Source organism: Rhinolophus hipposideros (genome assembly GCF_964194185.1).
Source record: "Rhinolophus hipposideros genome assembly, chromosome: 5".
In the NCBI taxonomy this organism is placed as follows: Eukaryota; Metazoa; Chordata; class Mammalia; order Chiroptera; family Rhinolophidae; genus Rhinolophus; species Rhinolophus hipposideros.
In genome coordinates, this window is record NC_138051.1 from 48,986,873 (window position 1) to 49,004,340 (window position 17,468).

Consider the following 17,468-nt stretch of genomic DNA (forward strand, 5'->3'; position numbering starts at 1 on the left):
GACAGACTACACCATTATTTTATTATAAACTTAATTGGCACACAGTTCTCTGAAGGTACATTTTACTTTTACAGAAGCTTGTAAATAGAAAAATACATTGATGCACAAAAATATGGTACTTCAGTAATAAAATTAAACAAAGAATTCCAAAGAGAATACACATTATTCTTTTCAATAATTAAAGATGGTTCTTGTGTATGCACTATATCATGTATACACGTTTAATTGTATATTACCTTTAAGACCAATGGAATCTGAGCTAATTGCTCATTTGGTTCTTGAAAAATGAAAACACACAAATATTGTCTTCTTTTTCACTACACGAATAGACCATATAAAATGTTCCCTGATATGTAGCTGTAAAATTATGATTTACTCCACTGAAGTCTTACGGCAACTTTAAAAGGCACTTCTTGTAATTATGACTCTGCCCTTGAAATATCTGAATCTTTTCCTCACTAAAATATACAGTTCAAGTGAATAGGATTCAATGACTTCTTTAGTATTTAAAAGAAGTCTCCTTTCAAGGCTAGAAACCACAGCTAAATTTTTTAAGGGAGTTGTGGAGGGCAGTGGCAAAAAAAAACAGGCTAAGTGCTCAATAAAAAGCCATTTGAAAATAATCATGTAAAAGCAATTACTCTCGGTCATAGTTGTATTTTTCTAATTACAGCTCTGCCAAACGTTTGCCACCATAAAATACATTTATTAATATTTTTATTCTTTATTTAAATTATAATGATTTCTTCCTAAACAGCCATTAAGCTCTTTGGAAAATTTAATCTATTTAAAGCACTTAAGTAAACAAGAATTTCCCCCTTTGACCTTAATAAACAACGATGAAGCATACTTTAAAACCACCTTTCATTTGGTATGAAGACACTTTGGTCAAGAATACATGACCTTGGCAAGACCCAGCAAGGACAGCAAATGCCCAGGGTCTCAATGAAAAATACAGGTTATAGAACACTTCATTTTTCTTGTATTGAGCGAAAGTACAAATGTGACTGCTTAAATACAAACATCTATCTCCCACCAACTAGCAAACAGACATTTTACATAATTAAAAACTAATTCCTTCAATTCCACCAATGTAGAAATAACACAAGTTGCAAATATCAATGATACAGATGGTGAAGAGAGATTAGTCCACATGCTAATTGAAACCGCAGTCTAAGGATGCCAGACCAATGTTATAAATAGGAAGAAAAAGAAGCTAAATATTTACTTACTACAAATAACTTCAGCATAAGCACCAGTTATGTTCAGATATGGCCAGCAAGTAGGCCAAGTATAAATGCACAGATCACAGTGAACTAAAGCCATAAAAATCTAGTTCCCTGACCCTTCAATCAAACCTTCAGAGCAGTGGCAATACAGCAGGGAGCCAGAAGCCCCACTTCAGTTGCTCATGCTGCATTAAGCCATCCCGACCCTCACCCCCAATCCCTTTCCTATCAACAAGAGTCACAGTGAGTATATAATTGGTCAATCCAGTTTAATCATGGTCTATAGATATGGCCATAACGTGTTCACTATTCATTTTAAAGAGAATGCATCCATAAATGAATACTTGAGGACACTGGGCTGATGTTTGTGTATATTCTTGTTTAATATTCAAGGGGTTTAGATGGCCTTTTACAAGGTCATCTACTACAAGCAGGATTTTTAAATTTGAATTAAAGACTGACAGTGTTACAACTGCATCTAAGATCTTGAACGTGAGACACTGGACTTATCTATGTTAAGGCAGGTGATAGTATCTCCTGTCATTCTTCATAAAAATTCACTTTTCTCAGGCTACAAATTCCTGAATCCTTAGATGATCTACCACCATGGGTTAAGGTGTTATAAGGCACTTTTGGGTATGTGTAACATTTCTCTTAACTCTCAGGCTAAATCTTAAAGAAATATTTACAAAGCTGCAGCAAATTAACTTTAAAACTGGATGCTTCGTTGATAGGTCTAATTGGGATGGTGAGCAGCAGTTTGTACACAATGCCCAATAATCTCTCTCTGTGCAGCTCACTTGACTTTTCAACAGCCACATGTCCCCTTCTCTTTTCCTTTGCTTAGCTGATCTGTAGAAGTGTGACCATTGGATCGCACCACTCCTTCAGGAATCCAGGACTTGTCCACACACCGTTCCATTCGCTTCATTATCAGATCCAGGAGCATCTCAATTGCTTCACTTATGTTTGTCCCATTGGCAGCACTAGTTTCAAAGTAGGGGATTCTGGAAGACAGAGGCAACTCGGATAAGGACTTGTGGAGGGAAAGGACAGGGACCTTTGCCCTTGACAATTCAACTTAGAAAATAGAGTACAAATATACAAGACAAAAAGCATTTTACCACCCCAGGGTACATTAAAAAGTGAAAAAAGACAATAAAATAATTGACACTGCATTACTAATAGAGATGTAAAACTTCTGGAAATTTTCATTCCCATTTCACAGACAATTGTGTCTCAAAAAGATTAAGTAACTTGCCCAATTTCATAATGCTAGAGAGGAACAGAGCTGGTATTTGAATCCACAGCTGTTTGATTCCAGTGAAACCAACTTAACCATAAGCTCTATTGGTTCCAAACTTAAATATGTTATATGAGGATTTCCAAAACAAATAAATCTTTTTACTTAATGCACATGGGGAAAAAATAAAAAGGCTGACATTAAAGAGAAATCAGAAGTCACTGGCTGTGTTTGTCAAACGCTTTGCTGCTTATCAACTTCAAGCAGTATTCCTGCACCATTCACTTGGAGACATTCTGAAATCTACTGCATCCCAGAGTTCCTCAAGGACATCAACCTTAAGTATGTTTGTTTTGTTATCCAAAGACATGTGGTATATGCATAATTTTTTAAATGACACACAAAGCATTGTTTCAAAACTATAAGGCTGCTTTTCACGTCATTTTAAGATATCACTCTTCTTGCAGTGGCCACCCTTCATACGTTTGAATTAGTCTTTACAACTAGATTAATTAACTGTCAAATTCAAATTCGTCCTGCTTTTTAATAAAGCCATGAAAATAGTGATAAAATTGTATTTCCTCAAACTGTTGATTTCATTTCCACCACTTAATAAGGCAACTGACCAAAATGCTCCCAGATATAAAAACTCCAAAAGAAAATTGTTTTAGCATCTCAGGGAGTCCTGCAATTGAATTCAGTAAAGTATATCTTACCTTCATAGGAACTTTAAAATCCTCCCATTACTTTTCTTAAAGAGTGTCTTTGTTTTCCTGTGTTCACATAGCATGTTAACACTATCTCAAATGACTGTGATTACAATTTCAGTTACTCTTGTATTATTTCCTGGCTAGAAGCAGCTTCCGCATGAGAGCTTTTACAGAGTTTTAAAACCGTCTCAGTGCTTTTACAGACCTTTTCAGAACTGTTCTGCTTCTTATGTCACTAAGAAGCACAGTAGCGTGTCCATGTGTAGGAATGGAAGACTATTTCTTCACTGTGATTCCTCAAGATGTCTTATTATCTGCACACTTCATATGGGAGCTGCAACTGGACCTCTGCAATTTCTCCTGTTTTAGAATAGCTTTTAAAAACTGGTTGAGGAACCATGCTTTCACTTGAGCAATTATCTACCCATTTGTGGGTTCTGCAAGACATAGTTACTCCAGTGATTCTACCATAGACATGCGGATAGCTCTTCATAGGCTAACTCCAAAATATCTTAATCAGAGAAGGAGCTAATAGATGAATTACATGGTCTTAGTGGTTTTTAAACTTCCTGCCTGTCTGCCAGGTTAGTTACTGTCAGTCTTTTCGTCCCTCTTTATGTGTTGCTTTATTCACAAAATGAAGATAATGCATCTTTTCCACTCCCCTGGTCACATGTAGTATTTGATTATCATCTTATGAAGAGGGCATCCTCTGTAGGGACTCAATAAATATTTATTTATCAAGTACCTATGATGTTATAGAGCTAAGTCCCAGGGACAGTTTGCGATGTTGCCATTGTCACAATAATTGAATTTGGGTTTCAGAGTTCTCAAAACTTAAATACTCATTTTCTTCATCATGCTTTTTCTCAATTATTCCCATGAAGAAGCAATTAATGTCTACAGAACATTTCTTTTATGTAAGGAGAAGGCTTGATCATTCTATCACCATTTAGAAATATACTGTTTCATGGATAAGCAACTGAAAAACTCATCCCTCCCTCCAGGAATAATGAGCTGAAATTGAAAATATTATTTTAAAAAAGTAGTTGAACAGTAAACTTGTAAATACTACCCATAATAACATATGCCTAATTTTTAAAATTTCCTCAAAGTCAATTATAAATATCTTCTCAACTCTAATCCTCTGCTTCATTGAATTCCTCAACTGAATTTCCATTAAGCTTTTTCTACTTTCCATAGTTTCTTTCCTCTCAGCTCCTGAAACTTACCACACAGTAATTTTTAAGGCATAAATGAGAAAAAATAGTTGAAAATACTTTTAAAAACTATAAAACCTATGCATGAAAGTTACAGACAATTTGGACAACGGTTAAGAGCCATGACCTCTAGAGCCGGGCTTCCCGATTTAACTTTTAGTACAACTTCTTACCACCGTGTAACCTCCAGGTCTCAGCTACTTCATCTGTAAAACTAGACCAACAATATCAGTATCTTCTTATAAGGAGTAAATGAGTTAACATCAAAAGTACTTAGATTGGAATCTGACACATAGGAAATGTATCATTTTTGACAACTGTGTCATTGATAAGCATTTCTTCTAGCACAGCAATAGGTAGGGTTGCAAAAATTTGCAATTTTGTTGTTTAAAACTCAGAATACATAAAAACAATGTCACTGAATCATGAAAAGCTCCAAGAGACCTTGGCAACAATATAAACATTCAAGTCCCAGACTAGCCCACTAACTTTGATTTAATCCACAATGTAGCTAACCTACAATGCTGCCCTACATTCTGGTGCCTGGGACCATGCCTTCCTGATTCAAGGATGCTAACTCAGACCTGTTCCAGCAAAGTGCTTCATGCGCCAAAGCATTTGCCTCCCTTCACTCTTCATCAAACCCCTCATTCCCCCAAATTATCAGCACTTGAGAGCAAAATGGATCTTACTTTACAGATTAATGCTAATGTATAAATCACTGGCGCCTCTGACAGAGCTATGAGCTATTGTCTAATGTTTACTAAAACTTGAGCAAATATTTAATTGGTAGAATTTCAGGGCATATGAGTTAAATTGTAAATTTTTAAATCCCTCATATTAAAAGAGGTACAATAGTAACACGATGTAGTTTAGATTTATAGCTCCAAATTCAAGTAACAAATTTCTGTCCTTCAACTAAAAATATATTTTCCTGCCCTTTGTGAACCTGCTGGTCATGTGATCAGAAGTCAGGTTAACAACCTTAAAATTTTTAAACTAAATATTCAGAGTATTCAGAGCAACCGAGACAACGCAAGCTTTCTTTCTACAGGAATAGACAAATGCTAGAGTTCACTCCTCTCCACTCTGACTTCCGAGCTGCCAGACAGAAAGCCAACTAGATGAGATCCACAGAGAAGACCCTAAAGCAAGACTTTCCTTCCACTAAACAAAGGAGACAGAAATGTGCCTTGTGTTCACAGTTGAAAAGTGGACTGTTCAGCTCATCTCAAGGGCACAGGATGTCTCCTGGGTGGAGTTCGTAATATTTTTATGTCTGTATCTTCTTGATGTTCTCTTTCAGAAGACATTTGGGCTACTTTATCTGAACACTTCTCACTATATCTGTAAAGAAGGATAACAGTGGTTCACGAGGTTGCGGTAAGGAGGAAATGAGATGATACATGTAAAAGGGCTTAGCGTAAGTCCAGCAAGTGCTCCATAAAAGTTAATCTAATGGGGTTTTTATCTTCTCTAAAAATAACATTCTGCTTTTCCTAAAATATACGAGGCAAAAGTTTAGTAGTTTAAATTCAAGAGGATTAACTGTCCCCGTTTCAACCATAGAAAGAATGGAAGTGTTCCTTCTCTCCACACGGTGGCGCTAATGTGGCATCACCAGGGAGCAATACAGCCAAAAAACCTTTGAAAAAAATCCTGTGCAGCTAATGATGTTATCAGTCTGTAAATGACCACTTAATGGCCATTTGGAACATGCAGAACACCAATCAGGTGTGCTTTTAAAAAACAGATTAATCTCAAATTTTAAAATAAAAAATTAAATTAGCAAAATGACAAACAGCTTCAAATCAATGAGGGGAACTGTCATGTGCAGTTTCTCACCAAGATATCCACATATGTAGCTCTTGCCATAAATCAGGATTCCTAACCAGCTGGTTTCTTTTCTAGATGATCCTAGATCCCAGTTAGAGGTTGCCAGAAATGAAAGCAAGAGTACAGTATTTGATGATTTTGTCACATGGGGATCCAGAAATCATAAAGAAATTTTTCACCAAACTAAGAAATGAATCTTACTACTTATCATAGTCTGTTGGATGCTAAATGAACAAGCCTTAACAGGAAAGGCTGGTGTATGGACTATTTCAACCTGGGAGATTGTGCCAAATGAAATCTGAATCCTCTACAGAGTTGTGTGGAGTTCTGAAAATCAGTCTTATACATTTAGTTGGATCCCATGTGTGTGGTTTTAAAACATGCCCAATGATACATCATTAATTTACTTCTCAAATAAAGTAAGGATGTCATCAAGTCTGCAAAGCACTGTACTATTAGAAATCAAGCAATTCATTCCACGTTTCATCTAGTTCAGATAGGTACTGAGCATTCTGCTGAGCTAAGCCACTTGAAATTCCAGAAATGGTCTGTTCTCATATTATTAATGTTGTAAACACATGTTTTTTAACTCATCCTTCATTCCAGAAACTCTTGATCACCTTCCTCATCAACAGCCAACAGCCTTCAGTGGGAATAAAGTTGCCTTAAATTTGTTGCCCCCAGGAGAGTAAACCTTCAAAGTTCTCATCACAAGAAAAAATAAATTGTAGCTACATGTAAGGATGGATGTTAACTAAACTTATTTTGGTAATCATTTCATAATATTTACACATATCAAATCATTATGTTGTACAACTAAAATGAATACAATGTTATATGTCAATTATATCTCAATTTAAAAAAAAATTGCTGCCCATTTCTTTGCACAGCACATGAAATACATATGCTTTCACTGTATTCATAATTTTCTCTAGTTCCCTCAACTCTTCATCAAGAACAAAAGGCTTATAACGAACATCAGCTATCCTCTGTAAATAAAGCAGAGTGTGGGAAGGAACTTGGGTGCAGCCATTTTTACTCACGGACTAAAGTCCTTGCCTGCAGAGTCCCTTTCCCAGCCTATATTACAGCTGATGCAATTAACTGTGTGAGAAAAACAAATGCTTTTTCCCTTCAGCATGGATATTCCAATAAGTCACTGAGCACACTACCCTCACCCATGCACGGCACAAGGAGACAACTGCTTCATATTCTGTGCATAGACTATTTCCAGCTGTGCTATCAAATTAAACATCTGCCAGCATGCACACCTTTTCGTAAATTGGCATCTACACTGGTTGTTCTCAAAGAGTTGTTCTCAACTACCAGCAGCAGCAGCATCTGGAAATCAGTTAGAAATGTGATTTGGGGGCCTCTACCCCAGGCCTACTGAACCAGAAACTGGGGGACCCAGCGTCCAGGTGATTCTGACACACTCTAAAGCGTGAGATCTACAAGAGGGATGTGGGTGATGCTGTGTTCTGCTTTCCCTTCTCATTTCTTTGTCACTGACTTTGTAGCTATTTTTTAACATGTTTCAGCAACAGTGTGAACTATTATAGTTTATTTAAATGTAAACAAACCTCTGTTTTGTTCTCTTCTCTAACTTCATTGACAATATTATTCAATGTAACATACTGAAAAAGTATTAGTTTGCACTTGTTCTGGAAAAAACTTAATTGGTTTAAGATAAATCACTTTGTTGTATTAGGAAGTGACCTAAGAACATCATGTTACAATTTAACCAAGTTTTATAGCAAAAAAAAAAAAAAAAAACCTATAGGGAATTAGGGGTAAATGGATTCTTAGTCCACTAAAAATAAATTTGCTGATATTGTGTCATGCATCCAATTCACCCTTTCCATTCCGGCTGCTGCATGGAGTCCCCGTTCTCAGACTTACTTGTCCCAGCACACACAGATTCATGTTCCATATTTACACTGTAACATGTTTTTTATTAGGTTTGCAAAGTTCTTCTGAGATAGTCTTTCATTCTCAGAATGTATGTATATTTCGGAGAATCAATTGTGAACTGACCATCCGTTTTTATGAATTGAAGATAGTAACAAAAATGCAAATGTATCAGACAGCATGCAATGATACGAAGATATGCCACAAACCATACTGTTTGCTGACTATTAGCACATAAATAAACTGACCAACATAGTCCTTTAGTGCATGTGCAACCAATGAAAATGTTATTATTAAGAATGAAAAAAGATTTCTGTAAAAATAATCATTAAACTTGTACATCAAATTTGTGATATGTAGTGAACCAAACTGCTCCATCAATATTTTCCTCTGAGACTGCCAAACAGGCCACAGAACTATATTTTATACTTCTTAAATCCTAAGGAAATTCTCTTTCCATCTCTTTCCATTCTTCTCCAATAGTTTCAATGACCTCATCTGCTAATCCCTTCATTTTAACTCAATCCAGAAACTTTACATTGAGTTTTTCTCTATAAAATACTCCCCAGGCCTGTAGTCTAAGCACAGATGAAGGACAATCCCTGTATCCCCAGATTCCCCATATAGTCAGAAGGCCATGGCCGGCTCATTGACACCAGGCAGGATGTAGAATCCTGAGAACCGAAACAGGAAACAAGCAAAAGACTGAAGAAGCCCAGAGAAGGAAGAAGTCAATCCTGGCTCCCCCTCAATACTCGGGGGACTAGCTAACCCCACTGGCTGCCCTATTTTTCTGGCCTTTACTAACACACTTCTCAAAAGCATGGTCTATGTCCATGGTTTCCATTGCTTCATCACTTACTTCCTCCTTCCTTGCAACACAGCTCCCAGCCTCACCACTTCAGTCTTCTCCGTGGTATTTGATCCCTCCCACTAGATAACAGGAGTGCCTCCTCAAAGGAGATGGGGGCACCGACGGAATCGTGGGTGGAGCTTTGCCAGCTCCACCTCAGAATCGCCTGTCAGTGGTTCTCAACCACTGAGCCTGAAAAATCACGTGCAGAACTTTTAAAAGATGCCAATGACTAGGTCCCCACCTGTGGTGGCTTTGTAAACATGTCAACTTGGCTAAGTTAAACAACATTTCCCAGAATTCCCTTTCCAGTTAGGACAGACCTCAAGATAGATTTGGGGGGAGACCTGGAGGGGAGACGTGAAGCAACAGCCATTCTGTAGCTCTCATACGTTGCCATTTATCTGCTGACTCATCTTGTTGGCATAAGTCAGCAACCAGACCTGTACCTGCTCCACTTTCCCCTAGATCCTCCTCCAGCTTCTCCGACTCCTGGGCCAGGTGTGTGTGTGCAGCTGTGTGAGAAGGGCCTGGGCCGCTTTGGACACCCACACAGTCCAGGTCAGAGGCAGCAGTGATTGACCAGACTTCAGTCCGTCATTACAAGACCTGGCTGGCTTCTTGCTCTCTCCCAGTTTAAATTCATCTTCCCTTCCTGACTGCCTACGCTGTGGACTTCAAGCTTCAGTATCAGATTCAAAACAACACCTTACAGACACTGCTTAACCAGCTCCCACAAGTACATGTGGTCAGATCCCTGTAACAAATCCCTTTATTCAAGTGAACCTTGCCTGATAAACCACTCCAGACCAATTATGTCAGAAGCTCAGAGGTGAGGCCCAGACAGGAGTATTTGTCAAAACCTCCTAGGAGCTACCACTACCCATGAGAGAAAACCTCCACGTCCTATTACAAATCCTTGCCAGAGTAAGCCAGCATAGTTGATGGGGATTGGGCCCGTTCCTGAAGACCTAGACTCAAGAAACATTTAAAATCCTCTTCTGCCTCACCTGACATATTTTCTCTGATTTAGTCCTTTTCCACAAATCCAGCCCCTACCTACTCCACAGATCACTGCAGTCGCCCTGTCTCTAGTCTTTCCTCCTTCCATTTCATCCCACCCACAATCCCCAGACTTACCTGGAAAACTACGCACAGCATCCCTCCATGGTCAAAAGCTTTCAGCAAGTCCCTGTCCCCAGGAAACCAATTCTACCCTCCTTACTTGGTATTCAAAGCTGCACAGACTCTGACTTCTTCCCACCCAGCCAACCTATCCTTCCACCCCTCTCCCAATGTGAACCTTATCTTTGAGTGCTTTCTGAACTCCCATCAGCCCAAGGAAGAGTAAAGTAGTGGTCACGCAGTGGAAAGGGCAAGGGCCTCATCTGGCTTCCTTGGGCTCTGCCTGGCAACCAAGGCCCCTAGTCAGGTTAACACCCGCTACATACCACACCACTCCACAACACCACCCCACGCTCCTGCTCTTCCTTCTCAACCCGACTGCTGCCTCCCATGTCTATAAGGGGAATAATACACATACAGTTGAATTCTCATTGTAGTAGAGGTAGAAAGAAAGTATACATTTCTTTGTACAGGGGCCCACTGACAATATAATAAGCAGCAGCTGACCCTTCCTTTCATGTCCAATTAATGCTGCTGCTCCTACTGTATTTCCCCCAAAATAAGACCGGGTCTTACGTTAAGTTTTGCTCCAAAAGATGCATTAGAGCTTATGTTCAGGGGATGTCATCCTGAAAAATCATTCTTGGGCTTATTTTCCAGTTAGGTCTTATTTTCGGGGAAACACGGTATGATCCTACTCCCAGAGCTCAAGGAGAAAGACCGTATTTAATAGTTAATTCTCCACCACAAAAACACAGCCTGAACCAAAGAGGATCTTCAAGCTCCTCTCCCAGCACAGGAATTTCAAAGCCAATAAGGCCTTCTTGTATGCAGTAGCATGTGAAATTTCCTTGCTGAACACAGAAGGTTTCCTTATCCTCAGGGTCTCCTATGTGCATCTTGGAAAGGCGGCCTTACACAATTGGGGCATTTGCCCTCGAAGATGTCATTTTTCAAACACCAAGAGATTGAGAAGGCCCTTGCTCAAATCTTTTTCTATGGTTGCCACTATCAAATAATATTAACATGCAAAGTAGATATTTCACACCTCCCAAGGCCTATATCTGAGTGTTTTGCTTTAATTTTTTTGGTTTTGTCTTTTTGTTATCCATTTATGTGCTAATGTTTAAATTGGAAATGTTTTCTCTCGATTGCTCCACAAAAATACTCACCCGTATTTCTCTGCAAGTCCTTTGGCTTCCTCCTCTCTCACTACTCTCTGGTCTTCCAGGTCACTCTTATTCCCACATAACACGATGTCTGGGTTTTCACAATATGCATGCGTTTGTAGCTGGCCTGTTAATGTAAGAAGATGAGATCATTTATCATAGGTAAACAATAATGTAAGTGTATGATCAATAGAGAACACATGCAAAAGAGCTTTGCAAACTGTCAATGAGTATACATACAAAGGGAAATGATAGAGTTCTGGCAAAGCATCAGTAACCTAATCTGTAAAACTGAATGGATGAGACAGAGATGGAAAACTACTCCTGTCCTTTAACACATACCCCAGTTCATCAGAGAGGAAGGGGAAATTTTGCTAACCCTCTAAAACTGATGAGCGCGTAAGCACGGACACGCTCACACACACACACACACACACACACACACACACACACACACACACACGGCAGTCTTTTTTATGAAGGCCATCTAAAAAACAAAATCTTGGAGCATTCCCTACTGTTTGTTGCTAATCTTAAAGCTCTATTTTTCATATATTTTCTCTCCACAGCAATGACTTTTTAAACAATTGTCTTCCCATAAACTAACCTATTTCTATCTGAAATGTTTTCCACATTTTTCCATTATTCTAAAGCAGAATCAATTTATTTAAAACAAACAAGATACAGGATTAAATGAAGAGAGAAAACCCAGATTAAACAGTCAATGATTCAGATACCAGAACCAAGAAAAAGCAGGAGACTACAATTCTTATTCCACAGCTTTTATTTCTTTTTACCTGAAAACCTGTAAATAGGCATAATTTTAAAAAGCAATTATATTAAACAAAAGAGCTTCACTATGCTAAACAGTTTAATCTCCCAAAGAAGAAAATGTGTTCTTACTCCGCATACCCCATCATGAAATTAAAGCAGCCCAAACTTTCACAAAGCGTATTGCCTAATTTATTTTTTACCGTGGTTAACCAGAAAAGTGTTGACATTTCAGTTCCTCATCATGAAGTCACGTTCATTGTATCTTATCAAAAGCAAGTCAAGGCAGCTGGCATTTACTGGACATTAGCATAGGCCTGACACTTGGTGTAGAATTTCAGGGCACTGACCTTTGCCCTCAAGAGACCCCCTGGGAACAAGAACTATACAGGCAAGAACAAACTGTGTGTTTGCAATAACAGCCATGCCCTTTGTTTCCTCCAGGCTGTTACACATGCTGTCCTCACACCCTTGAATACCCAACCACAGCCTTCCTTCAGAGACTTCCCCACCCTTCCTTTAAGACTTGCTTCTTAGTCACCTCTACTGTGAAACCTTTCTGGTCTCCAGAGTGGCTCTGTGCTCTGTCAACACCTTATATGTCCAGTGTCATGGTTATAAGCATGAGCTCAGAACCCAGTGTGTCTACGGTTGGATCCTGACGCTGCCATTTATTAGCTGTGACACCTTGAGAAACGTATTTGACTGCTCTTGCCTTAGTTTCCCCATCTCTAAATGGCAATTTAATGGTACTTACTTCAAAAGGTTAAAGTGAATATTGACTGAGTTAACTCAGTGATTCTTCAGGTAAGGTACATGGACCAGCAGCCTTGGAACTTGTTAGAAATGTAAATTCTCAGGTCCCACCTCAGAGCTACTAAATCAGGAAAGCTGGGGATAGGGCCCAGAATCTGTGTTACAACAAGCCCTCTGGGTAATCCAGATGCACACTCACACTTGGGAACCGCTAAAATAATACATTAAAGCATTTAGAAGTGCTATGTAACTACTACCAGTAATAATGTTTAATAGTGTTTATTTGGGGGAGTTTGGGAAGTGTGATTATTGGTGATTTTTCTTTTTCTTTTTTCCCTAATTTTTCTACAAAGAATGTGAATTCCTGATATATAAAAGTAAATTAATCCATTGTTTAAAAAAGTCTCACTAACAAAAACACACATACAGAAATAACTACAACTCAAGGTGGTATGTGATAAGGACACTTAAAGTAGTATGGAAATAGGAGTTAAGAGAGGGGAAAAATTGAATCCAACTAAAGTTGTCACAGAAAATTTCATGGAGGCCATATTTTTTCAGATTTTAAAGAATAAGTAGAACTCCAATCAGTTTTTAAAATAGGCATGGGTGTGGACAGAGCTTTTGGGACAGAGGGAATATTAGGAATAAAAACATACAGGGAAAAGCATGTCAAATACATACATGTCGGGCTCCGTACCATTTGGGGGCTACAGAGGAAAAGTTTAGAAATGTAGGTTAAAGTTTCTTACAAACATTCTGTTCCAGGATGAGGAATGGCTATGAGCGTGACTTGCTTATCCTCTGAGCTCCAGGAAGACAGGTGAGTGAAGACAATGCTACTCATTTCCTCTTGGATTTCAGACTTAGGCCCAGAGGACTCCACTCTCTGTTCAGTCTCCTAAACTCAGCAGGGCTCATCTTTGGGCTCTTAGGGCCTTCCTAAGACGGCATGGAGAGATGCAGAGTCAAGGGAGAAGGGATCGCGATGCAGCTCTGGAGAAGCAGAGGCGGGGTGCAGACCTGCTCTCCTAGCCCTGGGCCTTCAGGGCCCCCGAGTTAGCAAGGTTATGAGGGACCACTGCCTCTAATCTGGCATGCACCGTGTGTGTGCAGGTAGGTAGGTAGGTAGGTAGGTAGAGAGAAAGAAAGATATACACACATACATATACATACACACACACACACACACACACATATATATGTATATTTAAACTATTATGTAGTTAAATATTTTTATTTACATTAAGTTAATAATTAAATAAATAAGTTTATTTATTTAATAAATAAAAAAGAAGGAAATGAATGATCCCTGTAATATTCAAAATGTTAACAGGCAGAGGAAAAATAAAATGTATAAATAACTAATAAATTTTTACTCCTAATTAAGATTTGATATTACTAACTCTAACATTGAACACTATATCTTTAAAAAACACACAAACAAAAATACAGGATTGGGCAGGAGGAGAATACTTTCCACTGAAGATATGAAATCTTTGATAGGAATGAATTTTATTTACCTAACTGGGCAGTAAGGATGCTTTTACTCTATAGGGAAAACAAAACAAAATACATACATACCCTTAATTTCACATAATTTTGTTCTTTACCTAAAAGATATAAAGCCCAGAAGGGCAAGATTTATCTAATGCCTCCGAGTTTCCCTTTCTACCTGTGGAAAAAGAGGTGGGTTGATGATCTTCAATGCTAAGATTTTTATGAGCACATGTCTAACAAGAGACCCTAGAAAGAAAAGCCCTAAGGAAGCCCAAGAACTTGCTCCAGCAATGCACAGGAGGGGATGATGAGCAAGGGCAAGGGATAAAGGACTGGGAAGAGCCACCATCACTCAGCTGTGAGGGAAACCATGCAGTGTGCCACTCAGCCAGGCATTTACCTGTGAAGCCCAGCGAGCATAACGAAATTTGGGAAACCTAGATTGAAAGTATTATAATAAATAGATCTTCAACTCTTATTGATCGACTTAGCAGAGAAAGAGCAAAGAAGGCCACGGAACTGGAAGCCGGAGGCTCCAGGTCCTTGAATAAGTCTCTAAGGCTCAGTGTCCTCATCCTAAAATAAGGACACTCCACCTGTCTGAATCTCCTCACGGGGTGACTGCAAGGGTCAGATACAAAGTATGTGAAGATGCTTTGGAAACCACAACACACTACATAAATTACTTATTTAAAAACTCATATTTTTAAAATAAGGTTTCTGGTATCAAAACCACAGCCAATTAGCCCTTCGTAATACCAAAACAACAAGTAATTTTAAAGGAGGTTGTTTTTTGTTGTTTTTTAAAGTGTTGTCATTTTAAAGATTTGGATGGTAAGAAGTTAACATCACAGCATTCTCAAGTAGATTCTCTAGGTTTACACTAATACAACCAACAGAGGAAAAAGCACATTTGCAAAAAATTTTACATTTATGTGGTCAAGTAGCAGGATTCTAAATGGCCACTATCCATCACTTAAGAGATTAAGATCTCTCCAAAGAGCCAAAATGAAGTTTTATGTATGTTGTGCTGGGAACCACTTTTGCCATAGCTGTTCTAGAGTTTTCCATGACAGAGTCCTCCTGACAAATGTTCTGGCCCTAAAAAGCAGAAAACGGGTTCTAAACATAGAGACGTGGAGCCAGGGGTATGATCCATGAAGTTTTCAAAGGGATTTATGTCTGTGTAATCTGTGTTTTAAATGCTGAGATGGTATAAGACTTGATGGCACAGAATAGGGAGGCAGACACTTAGTGATTTAACTTCTCTAGGCTTCCATATCCTCATCTATAAAATGGGGATAAGTCCCCTCTGTGGAAAAGACTGATTAAAAGATTACATGGAAAGCATTGCCTCACTCTGGGTAGTGAACATACCATGTGATAAGCTGGCGAATGGGAAGTACTCAACAAATCAAAGTTAGTATCACTAGGAAAAGCAGAGTCCACCCCAGTACATTTTAATTTAAAAAAAAAAAGCAGAGTTTTTCAGTTATCTTTGCCGCTAAACTTAAACTCTTGCTTCTTTAAATAGCATTTTAAACAGCACTAGGATTTCACCCAAAATGACTTACGACAAAAGTACAATATAAGAAGGCATTTTATTAGAGAAAGCAGGAGGCCAGGAGATAATTTAACACTTACTTATCCAGTTTCTGACATTGAGGAAACTTTGTTCATTTGTCAGGTCAAAAAGCAGAAGAAACCCCATAGCATCTCTGAAGAAGGCTGTTGTCAAGCTCCGAAACCTAGGAACATAAAAGCAGACTGGTCACCTATACCATGGCCCCACTCCTGAAATACAAAGCTATCAGCAGTGCCCTCAGCCTCTTACAATAGTTCATCAGTAACAAATTAGATGTTTAATAATGTGACATTATTTCTAATAACTTCATATTATACATGCATACTATAGCTCTTAGTCACACAAATTTAGTGAATTCTGCTAGTACAAATGATGCTTTTAACAGTATAAAATTATGTGTGTAATCAATGCTACCAGGTATCTTACAAAATATAGTAAACAGCTATCGACAGAGCAAGAAAGCGTAGTTTAAAATATATCTAGACTTTATTAACATGCCAACAATTATCAAAAGTTGTACTTGGAATTTTCTTCTAAAATAAAAAGCTGTGTAACAAAAAATTCAAAAAAATTAGGTGATCATATTCCCAAAATGTATAAGACAGTTATTTATTACTTATATAAATTGATGTGTTAACAAACCATGTGATTTGAACACCCAGCCTGCTAGACAGGGATGACAAGACTAGCTCGTGATTCAAGTATTTATTGTACAACTAAGAGTTAATGAGTCCAATAGAAATGGTGCTTGCTGTGTATGTTTTCCTTGTCCTATGAAAGCTTAGCTTGACTTGACATTGCAATGCATTCCATCATGACGTTTTAATTTCAGTCTCTACAGAAATCTCTTTTCTCTGATAAAACATTTCTTTGGCTCTCAGGAGGGAGTAGTATTGACTCTCTTATCTTGGTACTCTCTTTTCCAAGGCTTTATGCTACTGTCTGCCCTCTCTCTTCCTCCAACAGTCAATTTCCTCTTACTGTGCCTTTATGCAAAGCCTCTGACTGCCAGACATAGGCTCAGGAAAGAAAACATTAGTATGAATTTGTCATGTAATCTGCTATTTTAAGTTTTCTCAAATATTTTAAAAACAGTCCTTATCTTTTAGGGATACGTGCCAAAGTAGTTATGACTGAAACAATCTGATACTTGGAATTTGCTTCAAAATAATTTGGGGGAGGGGATGAACAGGAATGAGGGGTATATATGAAATAAGATTGGCTACAGCTTGGGGCACAACTTGCTGAAACTGGGAAATGAGTATGTGATATCCTCTCTACTTTTGTATATACTTGAAGTTTTCCATAATAAATAGTTTAAATGAAAAACAAAATCCTTCAAGGAATCTGTGAGAGAAAACGGAAGCCTTAGTTAACTAACAGCAACTTTATATCAAGATTTCATGTGATTTATTTTGGTCAAGCAACTTCTGACCCTATGAGTTAATTCCAACCAGATTTTCCACTAGATTTCAACAATCAGGTAAGACTAATGTATGCAACTCTGTAGCTTTTGTGTGTGTATGGCTGAGTAAACAGCAAAAGTAACTGAAGAAAAGT

General features: G+C 38.3%; 1 protein-coding gene across 4 annotated transcripts in view; it reads right to left on the reverse strand.

The window, feature by feature from the left end:
- Positions 1 to 17,468, reverse strand: part of RAB27A (RAB27A, member RAS oncogene family) — an 80,091-nt gene continuing 62,623 nt past the window's right edge. For all 4 annotated transcript variants that reach the window (XM_081048054.1, XM_081048055.1, XM_081048057.1 and 1 more), the window contains 3 exons: positions 15,968 to 16,071; positions 11,300 to 11,423; positions 1 to 2,236 (listed from right to left, as the gene is read on the reverse strand). In XM_081048054.1, coding sequence (XP_080904180.1) covers positions 2,038 to 2,236; positions 11,300 to 11,423; positions 15,968 to 16,071 — 427 coding nt within the window. In that variant the 3' untranslated portion in view covers positions 1 to 2,037. The remainder of the gene's footprint in view (positions 2,237 to 11,299; positions 11,424 to 15,967; positions 16,072 to 17,468) is intronic.